The sequence below is a fragment of the Petromyzon marinus genome, chromosome 40, assembly GCF_048934315.1.
Source record: "Petromyzon marinus isolate PM22_M1 ecotype Great Lakes invasive population chromosome 40, UKy_Petmar_22M1.pri1.0, whole genome shotgun sequence".
NCBI lineage: Eukaryota > Metazoa > Chordata > Hyperoartia > Petromyzontiformes > Petromyzontidae > Petromyzon > Petromyzon marinus.
The window spans coordinates 4,114,292-4,138,094 of record NC_133706.1 but is presented as its reverse complement, the minus strand read 5'-3'; the positions used below and the strand labels follow the sequence as shown (position 1 = coordinate 4,138,094).

At 51.1% G+C, this 23,803-nt stretch overlaps 1 protein-coding gene across 1 annotated transcript; it reads left to right on the top strand.

The window, feature by feature from the left end:
• Positions 1-8,970: 8,970 nt before the first annotated feature.
• LOC116950625 (lipoprotein lipase-like) lies at positions 8,971-23,701 on the top strand. The gene is made up of 10 exons (XM_032968541.2): positions 8,971-9,441; positions 13,095-13,261; positions 14,015-14,194; positions 15,075-15,192; positions 16,937-17,170; positions 17,933-18,175; positions 18,755-18,875; positions 19,433-19,654; positions 21,047-21,151; positions 21,575-23,701. The coding sequence occupies exons 1-10, from the start codon at positions 9,333-9,335 to the stop codon at positions 21,597-21,599; spliced, it is 1,524 nt and encodes a 507-aa protein (XP_032824432.1). The 5' UTR covers positions 8,971-9,332; the 3' UTR covers positions 21,600-23,701.
• The last annotated feature ends 102 nt before the right edge of the window (positions 23,702-23,803 follow it).

The following is a 23,803-nucleotide window of genomic DNA, read 5'->3' as shown; positions in this document are numbered from 1 at the left end:
CCTGGTACACAAGAGGTCGTGGGTGGCTATGAGATGTTAACTACCTCGCCTGGTACACAGGAGGTCGTGGGTGGCTATGAGATGTTAACTACCTCGCCTGGTACACAGGAGGTCGTGGGTGGCTATGAGATGTTAACTACCTCGCCTGGTACACAGGAGGTCGTGGGTTCGATCCCGACTCGAACCCCTGCTGTGTACTTGCAGTTTGCGTCTCTCTCCCCATGGTCGCGTGGATTTTTCTCCGGGTCCTCTGGTGTTACCCTCCACATTTAGCAACATAAGTTTAGAGTATTTGACTGAAACACATTTCAACATGATAAGCCACTTCGCTGAGCTATCATTTTAGATAGCCAGGTCGTTTCTTGCCTGGTAAAAATAACAAAAAAATTGTTGTCTCTTTGGTACAGGCTGCCCGACAAATAAACAAATACCCCTCAACATTTAGGGGCCGTCCATAAATGACGTCACACGATTTTGGACACTTTTTGACCCCCCCCCCTCGTCACACGGCGTCACAAAAAGTCAGATCCCCCTCAAATATGACGTCACAAAGCTCTGCCCCCCCCCCCCAAAATAAAACATGCTTCAAATCGCTTTAAACTATTGTCATTGTAGTGCGTATTCAATGTGGCGCTGCACTCTGATGTTGTAGGAGAAAACATTTATTAAAAAGTCTATTTAATTAAGTAGAACGTGTTGTCTATATTTATTTAAAGTTGCGCATTTTGACGTGACGTCACATTTCTCACCCCCCCCCCCTCATCACACATCGTCACAAATATCTGCCCCCCCCCCAGGTGCGTGACGTCATTTATGGACAGCCCCTTATCAATAACACGTTGCCACACATTAAATGTCAACAGTGATGTCACTGGGGTACTATGGTGGCGCGCCAGGCATAAAAATTAGTTTTTCGTGTAAAGCGAATTTAAGCAGATATCCCAGTAAACATGCCAACGTTGGGCCAACATTGGCATGTAGTTCGCAACGCTGGCATGTGGTTGCCAATGTTGGGCCAAAGTTAACCCAAAGTTCCACGTTTCCCGGGATGCCGGGACACTAACAAAAAGCTACTTGGGATGCCGACATGTGAGTCGCGTGTAAAGGTATAAGGTGAAGGTGTTGTTGTCATCTCAATGCGTGTATTACTTTCTACGAATCAAAGCCAACTCCGAACTCAAGAAGCACAGACTGAAGAAACTCGTGCGATCAACGCTTCTGAGAAATTGGCAATCATATGTTTATGTCTCGTACACTCAACGTGCACTAGCATTCATTTGCATAGGAATTGTTACAGGCCGTGTGGGCTTTAATATGTTAAAGACGGCAGACGTTTTGGCTAGGGAACAGGGGGGAGTTCGGATGAGGCTTCACAGTCACTAGAGGGCATCGTAGGAGCGGCGCTCACACAAACGGTGCTACCGCACTAACTCGTGCACGTCGGGGGTTGGTGACCAAGGGGCCGTCAGACATTTGTGACGATGTGTGTGACGATGTGTGTGACGAGGGGGGGGGGTTGAGAAATGTGACGTCACATCAAAATTCGCAACTTTAAATAAATATAGACAACACGTTCTACTTAATAAAATAGACTTTTTGATCAATGTTTTATTTTACAACATCAGAGTGCAGCGCCACATTAAATACGCACTACAGTGACAATAGTTTAAAGCGATTTGAAGCATGGTTTATATATATTTGGGGGGGGGGGGGGGGAGAGCTTTGTGACGTCATATTTGAGGGGGGTCTGACTTTTTGTGACGCCGTGTAACGATGGGGGGTCAAAAATCATCCAAAATTGCGTGACGTCATTTATGGACGGCCCCCAATATACACCGATCCAAATTTGAGTTTGCAGTCTGCACTATGATTCTGTTATGATAGCTTATGATCATTTAGAGATTGAATGAGCTCACGTGATTTCACCTCATTGTTTGCAGATTATATATTTTTTCCCAATCTGCCTTCAAGAATTACGAACGTCTGTCACTCTAATGACTAATTAAAATAAGTAAATGACGATAGCACTCATCATAAAATACAAGTTAATGGCAATGTAATGTATGAATCAATACAGCATATCAAGATTGGACTGGTGGTGATGGACATTATGGCCAACACCACGGTTAGACTGGGGGGAATCCGATGAGATATGGAACTCTTTTTCACAGATGTCCAGTATCAATTGTGTCCAGCTCAATTCTGGTGGAATAGTCGATGTCTCCCTACTCAAGTAGACATCAATTAATAGGCCTTATTGAGCCTGAAGAGATGAAGGCCTGAGTCAACTCACGACGGGATATTATTTATTTTATTGTTTCCCTTCAACGTGACTTTACCGAAAGAGCTAAGAATATGAATTACTGCAGTCACGAAAGCTTTAAATCAAAATTTCACGACGGGATGTTGAACTCTTCGTTTTAATATTTATGATTGTGTCCTCCGTAGCGTCCCCCACGACATCATCATTCCCTACCCCATACACGCTGGCGTCAATCCCTGGACCTACTTGACCGGGAGTAACTCCGCGGTATTTGCCATCTGTGATTAGTGGCGGGAGTTGAGGAGGCACGGTCTGAGATGTGACGATATGTAATGGGTAGCTGAGAATGAGGTGACGGGGATGAGAGGAGGAGGAGGGAATGGGAGAGCGGACGGTCGGAGAAGTTACCGGGGGGGGGGGGGGGGGAGGAGAGAGGTGTGGATGAAAGAGGGAGCTGTGTGTATTGGAGGTTGGAATAATAAGACTGGAACCATGACTTGTCTCGGCGTGTTGGTGAGAGTATCCGCTACAATAACGTGCGACAAAGTATCAATTCCGATCTTTCCAAGATCTGTTTCATGAAAGATGTCGCAGAGCTACCTCGGACATCCCTTCAAGTGACCTCTGGTCCACAGAGTAGCGTGCAGCATTTTCCCAGCCGCTCTGCCACTAAGAGCAGTGCTTGTTGAGTTACTGTCAAATCGTTGTTTTAATTCTCAAGGTTGGAGTTGAGCCAAATTAAGTACAGGAGCAAACTGGTGACCGCATTAACATCATCAACCCACTTAACTTTAGAACGCGATTCTGAGCCACCCGGCCACCTTTGAACTCGCAGTTCTTCATTGTGACCTTATTTATCCACAGTGGTTGTGTAGTGACGTATGTTGGGTCACGACGGCGATGAGCGCCAGCTACTTAGAGAAGAGTGCAACTGTGCGTGTTAGAGCCTCTCTCTGGCACCAGATTATGTATGGCATGGAAGGGGCCCTGGTGACAGATAGAGGGCAATTGAGGACGTGATAGTCTAGGACTCTAGGTTAACCCAAGAGGGCACGTGACCAGGGCAGGATAATGAGGGGGCCGAAAGGTGGCGAGAGGGACACCTAATGTACGGCGCAGAACCTTCTAGTGGGATCTAGAAGGGGGCGTGGCCGAGGGCGGAGCCAGGCCACGCTCAGGGGCATAAAAGGGAGGTCCCGAGAGCCGATAGAGGCTGTCTTGTGAAATGAAACCCGCCGTGCGACGGCTCTTCGATCTTCGGGCTTCGGTCGTCACCTTCGGCATCGTGGGTCAGGCAGTCTGTTCCTGACTTGACCCAGTTATGTAGTTACCCGTTGTGGTCTAGTTAATCGTGGTAGATACCACCTATATCGTTATCCCGTGCACGTTTATATAGTTACCCTGTTGTTGTCTTAGAATAAACGTGTTGCCTCCAAAGTGAAGTGTGTGTCTACGTGGAACCCACTACAGTTGTAATAATGGTGATGATGGTTATGGCGTGTATGCCAGTAATGTGGTGCTGGTGATTATGATGGTTAAGGTGGTGGTATTGATGTGGTGATAGTAATGAAAGCGACGATGGTGGTGATTGTGAAGATGGTGGTGGTGATAATTGTGGTGGTGGTGGTGGTAATGAGGTTGACGGTGGTAATGACCATGACAGTAGTGGTGGTGGAATTCTTATTTTTTTGTATGGCTGACCTAGACGCAGAGCAACAACCACAATTCTACGTTCAGGTGGTCAAGCCAGATAACAGCGTCAGGAGCAAGCGGTGTGTATCGCTGTGACGTGGATCGGGCATTGCGTCGTTATACGTTGTACGGTCTGTTCTGGATGACCACAGTCGTACACTGCTGGAGAGTGTTTAACTCTCCATTGTGCCGCAGTGGTAGAATTGATGTTGGTTATAATTATGCTTTTGGGGTTAATGTGGGAAGCGGTCGTGTAGCGGTTAGCACGCTGTGCTACAAACCTGGTGACCCGATTTCGACGGTTATCTGAACCGATCTTGCGCCTCCCCTAGGTTGACTCAGCCTCAAATGAGTACTTGGTGTAGCGTGTAAACATCATCACTGGGAAGAGTGTGGCGTGCTGGCCTTCATAGGTGCTCGCTAACAGCGATTGTGGTGGAGTTGACATTTAATGTCGTAACCCCCACGCCTTCAAATCCCATGACCAGTGAGCTTGAAGAGGTCACGATCCCGTGATGGTGACGGCCCTTTTGATTTTTGTTGTCGCTTGGCTCCCAGCGACCCCATTCACAGGCTGCTGCCCGTTCAGAATGGTTTCTGTGAATAGGGGTCGGTGGGTGGGGGTGTGTGTGTGGGTCTGAGGGTTATGCAATGTGTGGCTAGAGGTGTTTGTGGGTCTTGGAGTGAGTATGTGTGTGTGTGCGTGACTGTGGCCTTCTCCCGTCTCTACGCTTGTGAAACGTGGACCCCTCTAATTGAACATTTGCGCCGGTTATAAACATTCAGGCTGGCCTGCCTACGATCCATTCTGGGTTTAACCAGGCTGGATTGTGTGAGAAGCTCACAAATCTTTGAAATATATGGACACATTCCTATCAGTGAGCTCCTCCGGCAGGCAAGGCTGCGCTGGCTGGGTCATGTAGCCTGCATGCCCAGCCACCGCATGCCCAAACAGCTTCTGTTTGGCCGCATAGACGGGTCTAAACGGGCATGGCACGAGATGGACTGATGCGGTGCGGGAGGATGTGGAGATGAGTGGACTTGCCGATGACTGGTACCAGCGGTGTCCAGATCGGCCTCTATGGAGGAGGCTCGTGAAGGACGCTCCTGGGAAGTTGTAGGCAGTCGCCCTCCAGCAACAACGAAGGACAGAGAAGGGACGCTCACAACAACGGAGAGCCGGGCAGCTAAAATGCAGCAAGTTGGCACAATAGGGGGTGCAGCTGGTGCATCTCGTTACACGGCGTTACAAGAAGTCAGATCCCCCCTCAAATATGACGTCACAAAGCTCTGCCCCCCCCCCCAAAAAAACACATATTTCCATTTTGAAAATAAAACATGCTTCAAATCGCTTTAAACTATTGTCATTGTAGTGCGTATTTAATGTGGCGCTGCACTCTGATGTTGTAGGAGTGTTGTTTTAACAATTAGTGTTGTTATAACAATTCTATATTTATTTAAAGTTGCGCATTTTGATGTGACGTCACATTTCTCACCCCCCCCCCTCGTCACACATCGTCACAACTGTCTGACACCCCCCCCCCCCAGGTGCGTGACGTCATTTATGGACGGCCCCTAAGTGCGCTACGCTACAAACCCGGTGACCCAAGTTCGATTCCCGCTCCACACCAAGTTCGTGACAAATATCTGAACTAGTTCTGGGCTTCCACGAGGTTGACTCTGCCCTAAATGAGTACCTGGTGCGGTGTGTATAGGCATTAGAATTGGGGAGACAAAGGCGCTCGAGCGTGGTGTTGGTCACCCACCCCCCTCAAAGTCATACGTGCTCGCTAACAGCACGTGCCCTCACAGTCTGCCCCAAGGTGTTTTTGACTGACGATTGTTGTCACGGTGTGTATGGAGGTGTGCGCCACGTGGTGTTGGGGCCACGTGGCGGTCACGCGACGTTCTGACTTCCAGGGAACGGTGGCGCAGTGGTTGGCGCACTGCGCTGGGATCTCGGCCAGCTGGACTCCGCAACAGTGTCGAGCAAAATCTCGAAATCGACCCCAAGTTACAGCCAATGTCGATTCGGCCTTAAGCGTGTACCTGGCGCAGCGTGTAAACATTAACCACCGCCTTTCACGCGTGCTCCTTTACGGCCATAAGAGGCGCCTGGCAACAGCGCGCTGGCCCCAACATGCTTCACAGACCACACAAGGGATGTGTGTGTGTGGCTGGTGGGGGTGGCGGGTCTGTGGAAATGGTGGAGGAGGGTGAGAGTGTGTGGGGGTGATGGAAATCGGAGGTGCGCGTGGCGGTGAGGGTTGTGTGTGGATGTCTTTGTGGGGAGCGGTAGCGTCGTGGTTAGCGCGCTGTGCTGCGAATCCGGCGGCCCGAGTTAGATTCCCGCTCACGACCAATAACAATGACGATCATCTGAACCGGTTCTGGGCCTCCCCCGTGTCGACTCAGCCTTAAATGAGCACCTGGTACGGTGCGTAAACGCCAACATTGGGTAGACAAAGCGGCTGGACGTGGTATTGGCCACCCACCAACACCTTGTGACGTGGCGGCCTTCACCATAAGTGTTCGCTTGCAGCACTTGCCCCAACAATCTGTTGGGACTGTATGGGGGTCTTTGTACGTTGTGCGTTGGGCTGGCGATGTGTGTGTAATATGCTAAACAGTTGGAGAATAGTGTGTGTGTGGGGGGCTTGGTGGTGCTTTCCGCGGTCTTAATAGGTGCTGCTCGCTAACAGCGCTTGCTTCACCAGTCTGTTCAGGCTACACGGGGGGTATCTTTGTCTCTGGGTGCTTTGTGGTGACGGGGGGTGCGTGGTGTTGTCATCGTGGGGAGCGCGGGGGGAGTTGGGGAGCACCATCATCACCATCACGCGCTTCGTTCACTGGCTGGTCACGTTACGTTCGCCCCGACAAAGTTACGGGTTTCGTTATCCAGTCCGGTCCAGTTCTGCATGGTCATGCGGATGCAAACAGAACCCGGGGAGGTCTCCTTGAAGTTTTCAATTTGTGCAAATGTAGCCACAAAAAAAAAACCTCTCCACTTTTGCAGGGCAATTACATTCCTCGAGATCACGTGGCGCCTCCCGGCTCCCCACTGACATTGCCCATCAATGCCAGTGAGAAGTTCAGTGGCTTTGCTGCCAATGCTGCTGGCTCGTAACCCATGGTGTGACTCTGACAACGGGATATCAACGACGTGAGCATCGCTGCTATTAGGTTGATGGAGTTGAGTCCACACGCAGTGCGTTTATAGGTACACCCGAACAAACACACATATGTACGTATGTTGAACTTCTTTAGCGCCGTAAATAGCCAACCGCGCGCTCTGTGCCTGCATGTTAAAAGCTATGGTTAGGGGCCGTCCATAAATGACGTCACGCGATTTTGGACGATTTTTGACCCCCCCCCCCCCTTCGTCACACGGCGTGACAAATAGACAGACCCCCCTCCCTCAAATATGACGTCACAAAGCTCTGCCCCCCCCCCCCAAAACCAGATTTTCATATTAAAAATAAAACATGCTTCAAATCGCTTTAAACGATTGCCATTGTAGTGCGTATTTAATGTGGCGCTGCACTCTGATGTTGTAGGAGAAAACATTTATTAAAAAGTCTATTTAATTAAGTAGAACGTGTTGTCTATATTTCTTTACAGTTGCGCATTTTGATGTGACGTCACATTTCTCACCGCCCCCCCCCCCCCCCGTCGTCACACATCGTCACAAATGTCTGACCCCCCCCCCCCAGGTGCGTGACGTCATTTATGGACGGCCTCTTAAAGCAATTCATGGATATTTCGTTTGAGCCCAACAAAGGAAACTGAATGCATTTTTTATTGAGCAAAATCCACCGCTGGAGCAAAGAGCGATGCCGTGCGGGGCTGTGATGCTCTAGCACCATTACGATCTATATAGTATTGGCTGCAAAAACCTATTCGCCAAGTTCATATCAGAGCTCAATGTTGTAGTAAACATGCTCCCCGCAATCCCGCCGCACGGAGCTATTGCAAGCCAGCCTTGGCCATCACTCAGCGGTGAGCAGAGCCATTGGCAAGGCGAGTACACAAAGAGATCCCATCTCACCACGTGGCGTCCACAATAGGGCTGAACGATTTTGGGGATAAAAATATTTAATTGCGATTTTTCTGACATTGCGATTGCGATTTGATTTAAGATTCAATTTTTTAAAGGCAAGCTTCAGTTCAATATTCACTGTGTAATAGATTTAAAACACGTGATGGAGCGTTACCACGTGATACCATCAAAATATGAACTGATCTATATATTCTAATGTAAGGATGAGAACTTTAAAAAATATATGAATTGCTTCCAACATGTATTAAAATCCTCTTTGGTTCTTTCGGTAAAGTCACGTAGAATGAGAATAAAATAATAAAATAAAATAAGACAATAAAATTCTCACGACGTTTCGGCCACAACACATTGCTTTAAATCGAAATGTATTAAAATGTTTTCATTGAAATAGAACAATCAAACATAGAACAATTGTTAAGTTAAATAAATAAAGTTATAATAATGAAAAATAAAACAATTCCAATAAGAAAGGAATAGGACTTTTAAAATTGCAAAAAATCGCAGCCTTTGAGATTTGCTAATCGTATTGTTTCAAATTGCGATTTCGATTTGAAATCAATTCATCGTTCAGCCCTAGTCCACAACCGGCGATCACTACTAAGAGTTCGTCCAGAGGTCAGAACGCTTGCCAGTTTCGCTGTGAACAGAACGTCATTGCCTGTGATCATCACGATTGAATTAATAAAATAGTTTCCTTGATGCAGTGTCCGTCTATATATACACACACGTGTGTACACACGCGCTAAACACACTCGCAAACGCACGGACGTGTGGGTCAATGGAAAGGTGAAAATCTTTGGTAAGACAATCCTGAAAGCACGTGGTTCTCAGTTTCCACCTTGACAGCCGCTGGGGGTTACTGGCGGTCATGCACGCCGGGTCCAATGAGCGCTTCGCTTTCAGGGGTGTGTGTGTGCTATAAATTATGCTAATTTATCACACCACACGCAAACACTCCCCAGGGAGGCGCTACTTAAAGTAACCACAGAGCTCCCAGACTTCAATAGACCGGTGGCGCTAACAGCTGACGGTGGAAGCAAGACAAACTTGAATTTTGTTAGGATAAAACAAACACAAAGTCACGGGCTAAAATCCACAGCTGTATAAGTTTGCAGATATTTATCGTTTGCTTTTATTCATACGTGCGTGGTTTTATTATTTCGCGAAGCACTTCGTTACAAAGTTAACTTTAGGTTGTTTTTTTTAAACAGCACCACATTCATTCGCAGCTGCGCGCGCGCACTCACTCGGCAATCAGGTAGCAAGCAGCAGCAGCGCCTTAAAAGTTGAACCGCACTTTGGGGGGGGGAGCTGAAGATGAACTCCTGGCTGAGAGTAGTGGCCATCGTGTGGATCTGCGTTGCGTCTCTGGGCACACGCGGCCTGGCCAACAATGACACCGTGCAGGGCTCCTCGCTGGCACCAGGTGAGCGCGCAGGGGAAGCGGTCTCGTTCGTACACCTGTGAAGAATTTTCCGGGGTGTTTACTCCCTCGTGAGTGGTGGGTTTTTTGCTCCGGGTAGTCAAAAGTTTCATTTCAAATGAAAGCAAAATATTTTTTTTTATTAAAAATGAGATGGCATAAACGTCAAAAGTAGTGCAGGACTTGTCATAAGACCGAGTGAGACCTTGCTCTATTAACTGATCATCATCATTGCCGCAATCTGTTGTTGCTACATTCACTCTCATAAGCAACCTTCCTTGCGACATTATCTCTCCGTGTTCGTTAGATTTGTGTTACCGTTGCCCATTGAAGGAATGGAAGGCGATAACCTTGTCAAGTGCCACGACACATATTCAAATGAGACTTTAAACTATCAGACACGCCTGAACACACACACGTATGTGGTTTGGGGCACGCGGATGCAGCTAGCACACACACAAATATACTCAAGTCTTCGATCGCGTCGAGCCATTTGGCAGCACCGGAGTTTATTAAACACTAAAGCTTCAGAGCTTTTAACAAGTATGGCTTAAGTATTCTTGGTTCTTTCGGTAAAGTCACGTCGAAGGAAAGCAATAAAATAATACAAAACCGCCACTCTTTTCAAATTTTCTTGCTGTGGTTTTCACACCTGATGACGATTGCTTGTGTTGCAGTCGAAACGTCGTGATAATTTTATTGTTTTATATTTTTATTATTTTATTGTTTCCCTTCTACGTGACTTTACCGAAAGAACCAATAATATGAATCCCTGCAGTCACGAAAGCTTTCAATCAAAATGTCTTAAGTAGTTGGAATGTGCAGTAACCGCGCAAATGTTATGATACCCAGCAAGTCTGAACGCATCCCCACCCCCACTTTAAGATGTTTTTCTTGTTCGTGTTTTTGTTTTTTTTGTTTGTTGTGGTTGCGCCCGATTCAAGAGCCGAATGGCTCACAGGGCTATACCAAAATAAACTGAAACTGAAACCCGGAGAGGGCAGTCAGTCCAATGGGGAGCCATCCTCATGCTCCGAGTAAGAGTTTCTGCAATCTCCAGTTGTGCTCAGCCAATTCTATGATTCCGTGAGCACCGTAATGACGACCAATGACTCCTCTAATTAGACGGCATGGAAATTAACTTGAGTTTTGAAAGCACCTATTAATGTGACGTGTGTTTCGCCCACGTTTGTGGAATATTTTGAATCTGGCTCAACGAGCATTGCACATTCCCTCCAAACCCCGTGGAACGTGAGCGATCCAAAACACGCAAGGATAACAGAGAGTTTGAAAAACAAATCAAAGCATACGATAGAATGACAAATCACAACTGTGCACAGACAGGCCAACATCGCACTTTTTGTACTGCCCAAAACAGAAACCACACCCAGTCTTTGCAGGTTTGTTTTGTGTGTACGAAATCTCAACACGATCCACCAACTCCACTCTCAAGTGGCTGGATTTCAGGATCCAGCTTTGCTATCTGAACCGGACCTGGGCTTCCCCTAGGTTGACTCAGCCTCAAATGAGTACCTGGTGCAGTGTGAACATTAGCACTGGGGAAACAAAGGCGGCCGGGCGTGGTGTTGGCCATCCACCCCTTTCGTGTGCCGTTCCGACCTTCACAGGTGCTCGCTTACAGCACTTGCCCCAACAGTCTGGAAAAAAAGGCTGCACGGGGGATCTTTGTGTTTAAGTGCGAGCTTCACTCTCAAGAGGTCAAGAGAGTTGACGCCAGGATAACCGAGTGCATGCACCTGGTCACGAGTCCCCGTGCGTCGCCACCTCTTAAGATTGCCGCGCGATTGCAATAATTTTCGTGACCCTTGGTTTATTACGAGTCGCAGTGGCGAAAGCCGCTTTTTTTTATTTGTGGCCGTAGAAGTGGCCGTCATATCTACGCTTGACCCCGTGGTCTCCGGTAGACGAGCTCTGAAGGTTGTGCGACTGTAAAGAGTAAATAGTCACCATCAAGTGGGGGTCATTGGCCCGGACTGTTTGACCAGGCCCTCAAGAGCTTCCTTTGTCGACGCCTCGTGTTGGCTTTGTTAACGGTCAAACGTAAGATCCGCGAGCGGTTACGCCGCCGCCCCCTCGCTCAATTTGCTCGCCGCGCCTTCTCAGCAGTTTCAAGTCCCCTCGCGTGGCACGGGATGCACCCCGTGCCCTGCGGTGGTGGTGGCAGTGGCGGCAGTGCCGGGAGCTGTCACCGCTGTGGTATCGCCCTGGATCAGCGGGTCGCGACAAGTTTCGTATATGCCGTCAGATAGGTCTCAAATTTGTGGCCACAAGTGAACATTAAATGCCCTTTCCGATCGATATGTAATACGTTTGATGTATTTGACCATAGTTGTAACCTTTATAAAGCACTGATTATTTTACCCAGATCTCAAAAAGAGACTTTTAGTGTCAATGGGCTCATATCTGGTTATAATGGTTTATTACTACATTATTTCGGCTTTGTTTGGCGAGCTTCTGGTAACTTCAGTAGGTGCCCCAAGACGCTTAATGAAACCCATCCCCACGATGTTCGAGATTCAAAAGGATGAACTTTCAAAACTGGGAGGGCTGCATTCCGGCGATGACACAGAGCTCACGGGGACAGGGCCAACGAGAGGATGCCATTGGGCCACTAATGGCTGGAGGGGGCGGGCTCGCACTTCCCGAGGGGGGGGGGGGCTAAACTTTTTCTCCACGACCGAGTGCGCATGGCTATTGTCTCACCTTCGCAGCGACGAGTGAAGCGCTGCCGAACGCGACACCCGCCCGTAACCCTCATTTCGAGGGCAGTAATGCGGTGCCACAGAGTTCCCATGACCTCTGTAAAATAGCCTCCCGCTTCACAGTTTCCTTCCGCTGGCCTCAGCTCTGATTTCATTGTGAAGCACCTCTATGTGTGAAGTAACCTAGTCACCCGTCGATCGTCGTCACACTCACTCATCTACGGATGAACTGCCGTTATTCTTCGTGTCGTTTTGGGCTGTTGGGGCATGACCGTTGCCCTTCACCGATACCGCCTTGCCAGTTGACTTCCAATCGAGGTGGCTTTTGTCCCGAGCCAACGTTCTGATGTTTGAATTTATTAAATTGGTGTTGTTTATTATATCACCATGCGTTTTGTTACATGTTACTTGTACTGCTATTCATTTACTTTTTTGTTTACTATTTACGCACAATTACAATAAAAAAATATCTAACTGAATGGAAAAACCTAGCGATTATAAAGAAACGTTTCATAAATAACATGTCCTATCACATTCGGTGGGGGGGGGGAGGTCTGGGGGGCTACATCGCTATTCTGCGCCCTCCCATCTGGGTGCCCCCTCTACCGAGAGCCAGAGCCAGCACCTTGGCTACGCATTTGTGGCCCAGGGGGAAGACGCCACAGCCTGGATTTTTGCGGCGCTAGCACCACCGTCCCACAACCATCTGGGGCAGCAGCCGCCACTGCTCACTTCGTGTGCCACAGTTCGACTATACATTCGGGCGACCGCCCCTCCTCGGCTGGGATGCCGGGGACATCCCCCCCCCCCCCCACTGCTCCCCTTGCTACCGTGCTGCCCAGAGCTTCCCCCTGTTATGAGCGCCCGCTTTTAGCCAGTGGCCGTGCCTCCGCCGCCGCCCGTCGGTGACGATCCACCCCATGCTGCACGCAGGCACGGCGGAGCCCCAGCTGGAATCCATCAGAAGCCGGTTCCAGTTGAGAAGCGCGGACGAACCGGAGGGCCCAGGTTGCCAGCTGGTGCCAGGACAGCCCGAGTCGCTCACTCAATGCAGATTCCAGCCCAGCGTCAAAACCTTCCTCATCATCCACGGCTGGACGGTAAGAAGTGCGACGTCTGGAGTGCTCGCCCCACTCCGGCAGCATGCACACCAGTACACTTACACGCACGTGCAGGCCTGAGCCTGGTCAGTACTTGGATCGGAGGCTTCCCCTCGGAGACATCAGAATGTTGCACAGTTGGCCCTGCGAGATGGCCAATCCAGAAACGGGAACTTGAATCCACGTGTGTGGGGCTTGAGTTTGGCCCCTTTGCCAGTTGGCGAGTTTCACCGCGGTCGATGAGCTCTGCAGCAGGATGTATGATCAACAAAAGCAGGCCTTATTGCTACTCGCTCTGTTTAGCGTTGAACATTTCCTTGAAGTTTATTTCACATTGACTGCGTCGTACCCTTCGAGATTTAGACGATAATCGTGCGAATTCAAACCTGGTTGGGGTGGTTGACTCAGCCAATCATCCCTCTACGGTAAATAATTGGAGCACCACTTTTGCGGGGGAAGTCCACAGCGATCGTCCTACATATCGACTTTCTCTCGCCAAAGCAGCGTGGAATTTCCACCACTCGCTCAGTGCTTTAAACAGGACATGCCGCACCAATGCCGCAATATGGCACTTGGGCAAGACATCACTTTGACTTGGAATGTTTACAACAAAGCAAGAGAATTCCACCACCATTCCAAATCGTTTTCTGTGCAACACCGGCCGGAGCCTTTGCCAAACTGTTCCTCTAAATGCCACCGACATACCCCGCATGCCCCCCCCGCATGCCCCCCCCCGCGTGCCCCCCTTCGCAGCTCAGCGGCATGTTCGAGGGCTGGATCGGCAAGATGGTGAGCGCGCTGCACGCGCGCGAGAGCGCCGCCAACATCGTGGTGCTGGACTGGCTGGACCGCGCCCACCAGCACTACCCCGTGGCGGCCGCCAACACGCGCGTCGTGGGTCGCGACGTCGCTGTCTTCCTCGAGTGGCTCGAGGTGAGGGGCGACGGCGGAGCTTGTTGGGCGTGCAGGCGGTGCAACTGCTCCTGGGTCGACAGGACAGATGGGCCCGGCGCCCGGCTATGAAGAGAGGGGAGGAGGTGGCGGGAGAACTGGCGACGAGGGGAGAGGGGGGGGGAGCATTTAGTTCCTTGAGTCTAAATGACACTACTTGACAATGTCTGCTCGCCTGGCATACAGGAGGTCGTGGGTTCAATCCCGACAAAGACACCTGTATATTTGGAGTTTGCGTGTTCTCCCCGTGGTTCACGTGGATTTTGCTCCAGGACCTCCGGTTTTTCCTTCCACATTTAGAAACGTGCGTTTAGAGTACTTGGCTGCTATACATTTCCACGTGATAAGCCACTTCGTTAAACGATCATTTGTGGCCAGGTCACTTCTGAAAAAGAGCTACATAGCTCAGTGGGCCTTAACTGGTAAAATAGAACGCCTCTCTCTATATATGTCAGTCCATGGTTTTCTGTGCGAGTCTGTGAGTCTCTGTAAGTTTACAGGTGTCTAGTTGAGTCTATAGGTCTCTATGTTATCCTACAGATCTCCATGTGAGTCTATTATTGAATCACCCCCCCCCCAACCTCTGTCCCCCCAGCATTATAAATAGCTACACCACAGTCAATCGGCAGATTGTCATATAGTGGTGGGGTAAAGTGTTGGTAACTCCCGCCGTTTCCAAGAGGTCCGGCCAGTGTGGAAGAGTAGGCCAATATGTAGCGGAGGCTACAGTGGCGTGACCGAGCGCTTGCAGCGTTGTGCCCGTTTTAGTGTTACCGCACCACGTACGTTGAACTTCTTTGGCGGAGTGCGTAGCCGACCGCGCTATACCGGAGGTTTCCCGTGTGCGCGATGTGGGCGGCAGGAGGCCTCCAACCACCCGCTGGAGAACGTCCACCTCATCGGCTACAGCCTGGGCGCGCACGCCGCCGGGTTCGCCGGGGAGCACATGAGGAACCCCGCGAGGCTGGGGCGTATCACGGGTGAGCGCGCTCCCGGCCGCGGCATGGCTCGCTCGCACGCACGCACGCACGCCTCGCCCCGCAGACGTCAAACACTAAACGGAGAGTGATCAACGAACCAGAAACAAGCCGACAGTTTGCTTCGTCCCCACATCTGTCACTCCATATCATAAACAAAATACAAGTACACAAAAAAAACTATTTTATGGACCTCTATTATGGACACATTTATGTGTTTACACATTACAATCAGCACCACGGCCTTCTGAGAAGTGATTTATTTTTTAATCTGCAGCATTGGTTTAATACAAGCACAACCTTGGACTAGTATCGATATCCAATGTGCCATCAATAGAGCTAGGCTGTCTTAAACAAATGCTGGTGAATTGCCCGATGTGTACAGGCAAGGACTCTCCCTATTCGCCATTGGTTGGGAGACGTGGCTGGGAACAGCCACAATAGAGGTTATGGGTAAGGTTAGAGGGTCAGTGAGAGGGCTCGTGCTAGTGGCCACTTGGCTATGGTTAGAGCCTGTGGCATAGCTGTGTACGATATACGAGTTGGTTGTATGTATGTTGAACTTATTTCCCACAGTACGTAGCCAACCGTGCTAATCGGAGGTGTGGGGGAAGGACAACAAACTAAACATAAAAAGCAGTTTTTAAGAAATTAGTTTGTCAACCTAGGAAAGGGCCTATAAGAGGTCTGGTACATGTGACCGGTTGGATCGCTGGGTACAGTTAGGATCAGTGGGATGACGAGTGCGAGTGGCTGGGTATGGTTAGGATCAGTGGGATGATGAGTGCGAGTGGCTGGTTGGCTAGAGTGATGGTCAAACAGATGGCGAGTACTCGTGGCTGGCGAGCTAGTTTGTTATTGGTTCTCAAATACAGCTAATGATAGTGGCTGGCTGGGAAGCTGGTCAGGGGTAAAGGTAGAGCTAATAGTAGTGGCCGGTTGGCTAATTATGGTTAGCAGGAGAGCTAGTGTTAGTAGCTAGCTGGTTAGGATCAGGGCTCGTATTGTTTGCTAAGTGTGTGCAAACATCAGTCGTCCGCCCCACTGCAATGCACGTCTTCTTCAATATTTGTCTGCGAGTCTGCACATGTTGAACGGCCATTGCCATGCAGATGTATTGGATTCCACGGTGCCGAGTTTAGCCTTGGGCTAACAGACACCATGTGGAGCATCAAGGTTTCATGGCGCTCTGAAGCGTGCTTGGATTTATAGAAAACAATCCACTTTGGAGTTACATAGCGGCGTCTAAATGTAACCGCATCTCAAGAGAGTGTACAGAAAAACATTGGGCCTGACGTATAATACAGAGAGAGAGAGAGGCATTCATTCAGTCCTGGGCGTAAGAATAGCAGGGGGAGACCTTGAGACTGGAATGGAACAGGGGCAGGGAGTCGACAGCACGGATGACTGTGGGAAGGGAGTTGCAGAGACTGGCGGCTGCAGAGGAGAAAGGACGACCTCCCACTGAGGGCTTCGACAGAAAGTCCTGGTCACTTTGGCGGAGAGTGCGTGGGCTGGAGTGGAGTGGAATGATAGGGGAGAGGGTGGGCAGGGGCATGAGAGACGGCGACGGCTTGGGGAGGCCATCATCCAGCAGCGGACTGACCATGTTTAATGATAACGATGATGACCTCTGATTAACATGGTTTGCTACGGACCGCGCGAAAGGAGTTCAACATACATATGCGCAAATGATGACGACGTTGGATTGAGCGTGCGGTGTTGCCGCCTACCCCCCCCCCCGTAGGGCTTGACCCGGCGGGCCCCACGTTCGAGGGCCGGGAGTCCGCAGAGCGCCTCTCCCCCGAGGACGCGGGCTTCGTGGACGTGCTGCACACGCACACGCGCGGCTCGCCGGGCCTCAGCATCGGCATCAAGCAGCCCGTGGGTCACCTCGACGTCTACCCCAACGGTGGCAGCAACCAGCCGGGCTGCGACATCCGCGACATGTTCGGGGGATTGGCGTCAAACGGCCTCATGAGTAAGGGGAGAGACGTTGCCACATTTTGTGGCCGGTGTTGTGAACGCAGTGATTTTTGTCTCCCGGATCCAATAACTTTTTGGGTTCTGCCTAGCGGCAAAATGTTGTCGCAATTCGAGCGACTTTCACTGCCGAGCACGTGATGCGAGTGCGCATTGAGGATCCTGTATCAGTGTCCTGCGCGTAATACCTGGCACGTTTTCCAGTGACAATTTTTGACGACTTCGGAAGGTCTATCCAGTGACTCTTTTGGCTCTGTTTGGTGACTTGGCGTGAAGGCTGTCACGGACCTGCTCTGGCTAACGGAGCTTAGCCCACGGGATCCTCTTCGTTGGCTTGCGTTATTCAAATGCAACACGACCTATGCAGCAAAGCCTCTTGGAGCCGGGCTCGGCTAGAGAGCGCAAGGCCAGCGCTAGCAGAGTACGTGGCAGACCGACACGATCAGCGTGAACCCGCGCCCTCGGATGAATCGGTCTTTTCCACAACCCTCCACTAGTTGCAAACTTGTGCCCTCTTGTTTTTGAGACGATTAATTAAAAAATAAAATAAACCATTCAGGACAAAATATTCACCGCCCACCACCTGTGCCACACCAGGAAGCGCATTTTGATTCGGGGACAGAAAAACAATCGTCGCATTTTCGTCATTTCTCACGTTTCTCTGTCTTGTTCTGCCCCCCCCCCAACCCCTGGCCTCCATCCCCCGCCGCCCCCTCCCGCCCCGGCTCCGGCACCGTCATCCGTGGGCGCCACGGTGCAGGCTTCACGGACGCGTTCAAGTGCGAGCACGAGCGCTCCGTGCACCTCTTCATCGACTCGCTGCTGCACGCCGAGCAGATGCCCACGGCGTTCCGCTGCACCGACTCGGAGCGCTTCAACCGGGGCCTGTGCCTCAGCTGCCGCAAGCACCGGTGCAGCGCGGTGGGCTACGGCGCGGAGCGGGTGCGCGCCCGCCGCAGCACGCGCATGTTCCACAAGACGCGTGGCGGGATGCCCTTCAAAGGTGCGGGCGGCGCGCGCGGAGAGACGGGGCGTGCTGTGCGCTACACGCGTACGGGGCAATGTCGCGCGGGTACACGCGCGCAAGCCGCCGTGCGGCGCGCACGGCGCAAGGCCTGCGACAGCACACGGCTCGCCTAAGGGGCCGCACTGAGCCACGCGATGCACTTCACTGCTGCCACGCGGTACGAGTAGCGCTGCACGGTGCAGTGGGCACTGTCACCAGGGCACGTGCCACTCTCTTCCCGACACACCCACCCAACGCACACCCCGCACATCCCACATTTACCGCCCACCCCAACAATACCCGCCATTCGCCACTAACTGGAGGTTAGCACCACGGTGCTTGTGACAGGCTATGTGCACTTTAATGCCACGTGAAGTATCAAACGCCCCCTGGCAGGTCGCGGGACAGACCCAGGTGCCATGGGTTGACTGACCCACTCGCCCAACGCACCAACCCCACACCCCCACAAACTTTACCCGCTCCTCACACCCCACCCACCCTGCACACCCACCCCGCACACCCACCCACCCCACATCGCCGCTCACCATGCCGTGTGTTCGTGCTTGCCCTTGGCAGTGTTCCACTACCAGGTGAAGATCCACTTCACCAGCCAGGTCCACATCGAGCATCTGCGACCCCGGCTCTCCGTGTCTCTGCTGGGCACCACGGGGGAGGCGCACGACCTCAAGATCATCTCGTGAGTTGCTCGCAACTAAAATCCGATCCCCGTACGAAATATCGGTTTACCCTTCGGAATATTTGTGCCCCTTATGTATTCCTTTTTAACGAAGTCAGTCTTTGCGCTGTGAGTCTACATCCACGCATTTACAACTAAAACCTTTTTTTACGGCAACTCGCCAAACTTTTTTTGTGAAAGAGTTGCTCGGTTTGCTTTGGATAACATTGAACATTTTGTTCCTTTCTCTTTCGCGATACCCTTGTCCTGACCAACGTAGCTCTTTCGTTCTGACCAGTGTGTTCCTTGACCTCCCCGTAACCCCAACCGTAAATAGGCAGGGAGCAGATATAAACCCCCATGTTGGGGCGGGGTGGCGAACGGGAGCGTGGGGGTGGAGGCAGGGTGGCGGACACACACACACACACTACAAATGTTCGTCGCTGAATCTATGTTTCCTGGGGTACACATATTTCAACGAACCGACGCTCATTTACACGGAGATGACTCGGCGCCTCGCGCGAGCGGTGAAGCGTCGCAGCCATGTTGAGTGAGGGCCGCCCCGCGTGTCCGCGCAGGAAGGACAGCATGGAGCCCAACACGACGCACTCCTTCCTCGTGTACACCGAGCAGGACGTGGGCGACCTGCTGCAGGTCAAGTTCAAGTGGGAGAGGTCGGACAACTGGTACCAGTCGGTGTGGTACAAGATGCGCACGTGGTCGGGCCTGGACCACGCCGGCTCGGGCTTGAGCATCCGCGTGCGCAAGATCCGCGTCAAGTGCGGAGAGACCCAGAAAAAGTGAGCCTCTCCGTCTCCCGCCTTTCTCCCTCCATTTTCACTCTTCAACACTCCCTCCCTGCCTGTCTTCACAACCCTCCGGCTCTCTCTCCTCAACCCCCCCCCCCATCCTCCTTGTCCCTGCATCCTTACATCCCTCCCCTCCGGCAGACCGGCCTAGCCCCCAACCGCGGTGCAGTTTATCGTGATCACCGTCAGGTGCAAGCAGTGTGCATGCTGTGGCTTAATTCCACAAGATCGGACCCAAAAGGAACCAATTATGGACTTGATTTGCATATGAATAGTAGAGATTGGTAAATCATGGAAAGGCAGAATGCGGGGTGGGGGTAGGGGGAATGGAGTTGGGATACGCGGCTCCAAGCGGATGACGCTCGGCCTGTCGCGGGCAAGGCTCGTGACAGACTCTGCCGAATGTGAACATCAACGCGATGGCAGCTCACAAAATAAATCGTCCACGCCTTAACGTGAAAACAAAAACCAGACAGACGGCACGGTTCGCTGGCCGTCGAGATCCTGCCCCTCACATCGCCACGGTGCGGTTTCAGGATCTGCCTCGCTGGCGCCTGATTGGCTGGCGGTTCTGCGGAACGTATCACAGCCACTTTGTAAATTTGAATTCTTGGAATGCCGCCCTTGACGCGGGCGCTAAGTGCCGCTTCTACCATGTGAATTGCTGTGGATCCACAACCCCCTAAGCTGTTCAGTTGTAAGTGGTCTGCAACCACATAGATGAGTGGGAGTGACTTTGAAGTTGGGGGGGGGGGGAGTAGCCATGGGGTCCAGGGGGGGGGGCAGTACAATGGCTGCCCCCTACTCTACCCCCACCCAAGGCCACCAGCTCTCGGCCCCATCTCTCGCTATTGGGCGATCATCCCTACGTGGGCAAAAACCAACCCCCGCGATGCTCAAGCACAAACAAAAGACAAAACGTAGTTTTCATTAACGCTGCCTTCGAATAAAAACATACAAGAGGCTATTTTTTCAGGTAATGTCTGTTCTGAAGTGGAGAGATAACAGCATTGTTCACTGGATTACAGTCGGAGGTCGCAGTTTTAGTTACTTAAATTAGTCACTGTGAGGGTGAAGGTGCCTGACTGAGGGCCTATTGCACTGTTCTTCACTAATATTCAGAGGGGGGCCAATTTTACCGATAAGACATCGTCAGGGTGAGGGCCGCCACACGTTTGAAACCATTGTTGGGTTTGACAGCAGCAGCACGACGATGATGATGATGGGGGATGTCTTCACTCTTTGTGTACTGTCAGGGGCCCCACTAAAGGCCACCAGGGGCCGCCAGTGGCCCAGGGGCCTTGCACTGAATAACACTGAAGAACACTGGCCTATTGACTACGGCGTGAGTTAATGGGGGACGTTGATTTTTATCGTTTATAGAATGGCGTTCTGCTCCAAAGACCAGGACACCGTGGACCTGAAGCCCTCCCAGGAGGAGGTGTTCGTCAAGTGTCCCGACGGGTGGATCTCCAAGAGGAGCTTTGGGTAAAGTTCAGATTGCACGCCCAGTCACCGCACTCATGTCCACTCATCGCTACTCGGGGCGCGTGACATTGAGGAGTGAACAGGTGACAAAAACTATTGGGTATTAAGTCAGGCTTCGTCAAATGTTTCATCAACATCGAATTCTCGTCATCATCATAATCTTCACAACCCACTCTCACCACTGCTACTAAACAAACATGCATGAGTACAAAACAACCCCCCCACCTCCCTCCCCTTTAAAAGCAGCATGCTTATGATGTATGTTGAGCTTCTATCGCACCATACCTAGCCAACCGTGATAATTGTAGGTGCAGGGGAAGGACAAGCTAAACACAAAAAGTTGTCTAAAGAGATGTCTTCAATGATTTTCACTCTCCCACAGTTCTATTTAACTTTAGGTTTACTGCCCCTCTTTTTTTCCAGTTCCGTTGGGAAGCGGGACGAATGAAATTCTCATGGGGAATTCCGCGGGACAGAAACTGGACCAACGCAAGAAAGAAAACAACGGACGAGTGCCTTCAGTTCGTGGCTCGGTGCACACCCGACTTCACCGCTCCCCGGGGATGAACCCTGACCCCCCACGTCCAGTCGCAGCAGGGAGCCGCACGGCATGGCGCATGGATGCCTAGCGACCCTGCTTCACCTCCAACCTCCACCGCCAGGACCTCCCCAACTGCGACTCATGCTCACGAGCTCGGCACCATCGCGAACGGGTTCCATTTGTTAGCGCGTTGAGCCCGAGCCGCACGCCTCGTGGCCATCAATGGCGATTGGAATAACAACGCGCGGACAGACGCAACGGCCTGCACTTCGCAATCCCCACACAGCTCTCAGTCCAGATGAGGGTCGCGCAAATGTTTGTTTCACTCGGCACTTTTTTGTTTGGATTCGTCGCGCGTAAAATAAGCGACCCGGCGCACGTGGAGGATGTGCGCGTATTTGTACATCTCAAATGTAACTGTGATAACGTGTGCGACCTATCTCAGGCATGTTCCCAATGCTGCGTGCCTTCCATACGGACGCCGAGGCCACGTGCCACGCTGCAACCCGCACGCGATCGGCTCGTCCACGGATTTATTTCTCAACGCATATTTTCCAGATTGGCTGTCGAAGACTGGAATAGTTACACGACCCGTAGCCGCAGATATATAATTAAAGATTTACATTGGGTGCGGTGTGCCAGGTGTTGAAATATTTTCCGGGACGTCACTCCTAAGATCCCCAGCTGAAATTAAGACCGGTGCTAGCTGGAGTCATGGTAAAGCATTGAGTTTTATCTTGTCTTATTCTTCGGTGTAATTTTATTCCACATCTTTACAAACACTGCATTGGTCTGTGGGCATTGCCTTTCACTTCATCGTCAAACCGAAACACTTACCAGAGTTAAGTCCAGAGGTCATCATGGTAAATGCCATTGATGTAACCACATCTTCCCCTTATGCCAGATTCTCCATTGGCATGAATGTGTGGTGTACACAATAACAATTAAGAGTGTCGATATTTGAGCGAACATACACCTCCCATAAACAATCTCCGGTTAGCCTCCCTTGTAAATATATTTTTCTTAAGATTCTATTTTTTATATGAACAAGTGTTGACACGGCGTTCTGAACTGAATAGCGAAGGGACAGCCCTGACCGCGCGTCTCTCGACATTCTGATGTCAGCGTCGCACCTGCGATGTTCAGGCACGTCTCGTCCGTGATGGCAGGGATCCAAGATCTTGCTCATTCAGCCCTGAGAGAGTTGGGTACTCAAACGCATCGCTATGTATTAACTTGACGGTTGTTGTGTGTATTTGCAGTAATATATAACTTCTGTCCCTTAAAAGCACTCCGTCCTGTGGCACACACTGACTGGCAGGACTTCAAACGTAAAAATTCTTCAACTCGTGAGTTGAGTTCACCGCCACCGCCGAACGTGATCGCCGGTTCGTTATCGGTTCGATCCTGGGTGTCGCAACGCCACCAAAGTGGCCCCTCGCAATTTATCTGCCAGTGGCATGGCGTGGGGTGACGGTGGTGGTGGCGGCACGTGGGTCGGGAGGGGGAGGGGGGGGTTGAAGGCCAAACGCCAGAAGCCGTAGTCCTCAAGAGCCGGTAGGCGACAGCCAAAGATGCAACCCAGCTTTGAAATGCAGCCAAAATAAAACCCACTACGGAGAGCGGCAACGCGAGAGAGTGAAACTTGGCAGCCATCGTGGTGCGCGAGACTTTGCCTTGCGCGTTTACACCGCTCGGGACGAGCGGCGGCGGCGGCCGCTCGGCGCTGCGACACAAAACAATTTGGCGGTCCTTTCCATTACGATTTATCTTCAGTTTTGCAAGGTTGTACATTTTGCACATTGCACAGAGCACTGCGTGAGGACTGCTGTTTATGTTTTGTGCTGTAAAAAGTCTGGGACTTAAGTTATTGACGTTTGTACATACTGTATACTTGTACTTGCATTAGTTGACCGTGACAGGCTGCTCACGTTAATTCATACGCGGGTAATTTCCACCCTGTATTTTTGTAGATGTAACATTTTGAAATAAAACTTTAAAAAATCCAACCTGCGGATATCTTCTGATGCAACGTTACGCTTTTGAAACGCATCAGCTTTTACATTGCGTCCGTAATCAGCTGCAAGAGGTGCACACACGCACCACAATAA

Bases quoted from the DNA above. Each gene is read 5' to 3' on its own strand.
- LOC116950625 (XM_032968541.2), top strand. From the start codon at position 9,333: ATGAACTCCTGGCTGAGAGTAGTGGCCATCGTGTGGATCTGCGTTGCG. The intron at 14,195-15,074 runs GTGAGGGGCGAC...TGTGGGCGGCAG, and splicing joins TCTTCCTCGAGTGGCTCGAG to GAGGCCTCCAACCACCCGCT. The intron at 18,876-19,432 runs GTGAGTTGCTCG...GTGTCCGCGCAG, and splicing joins CACGACCTCAAGATCATCTC to GAAGGACAGCATGGAGCCCA.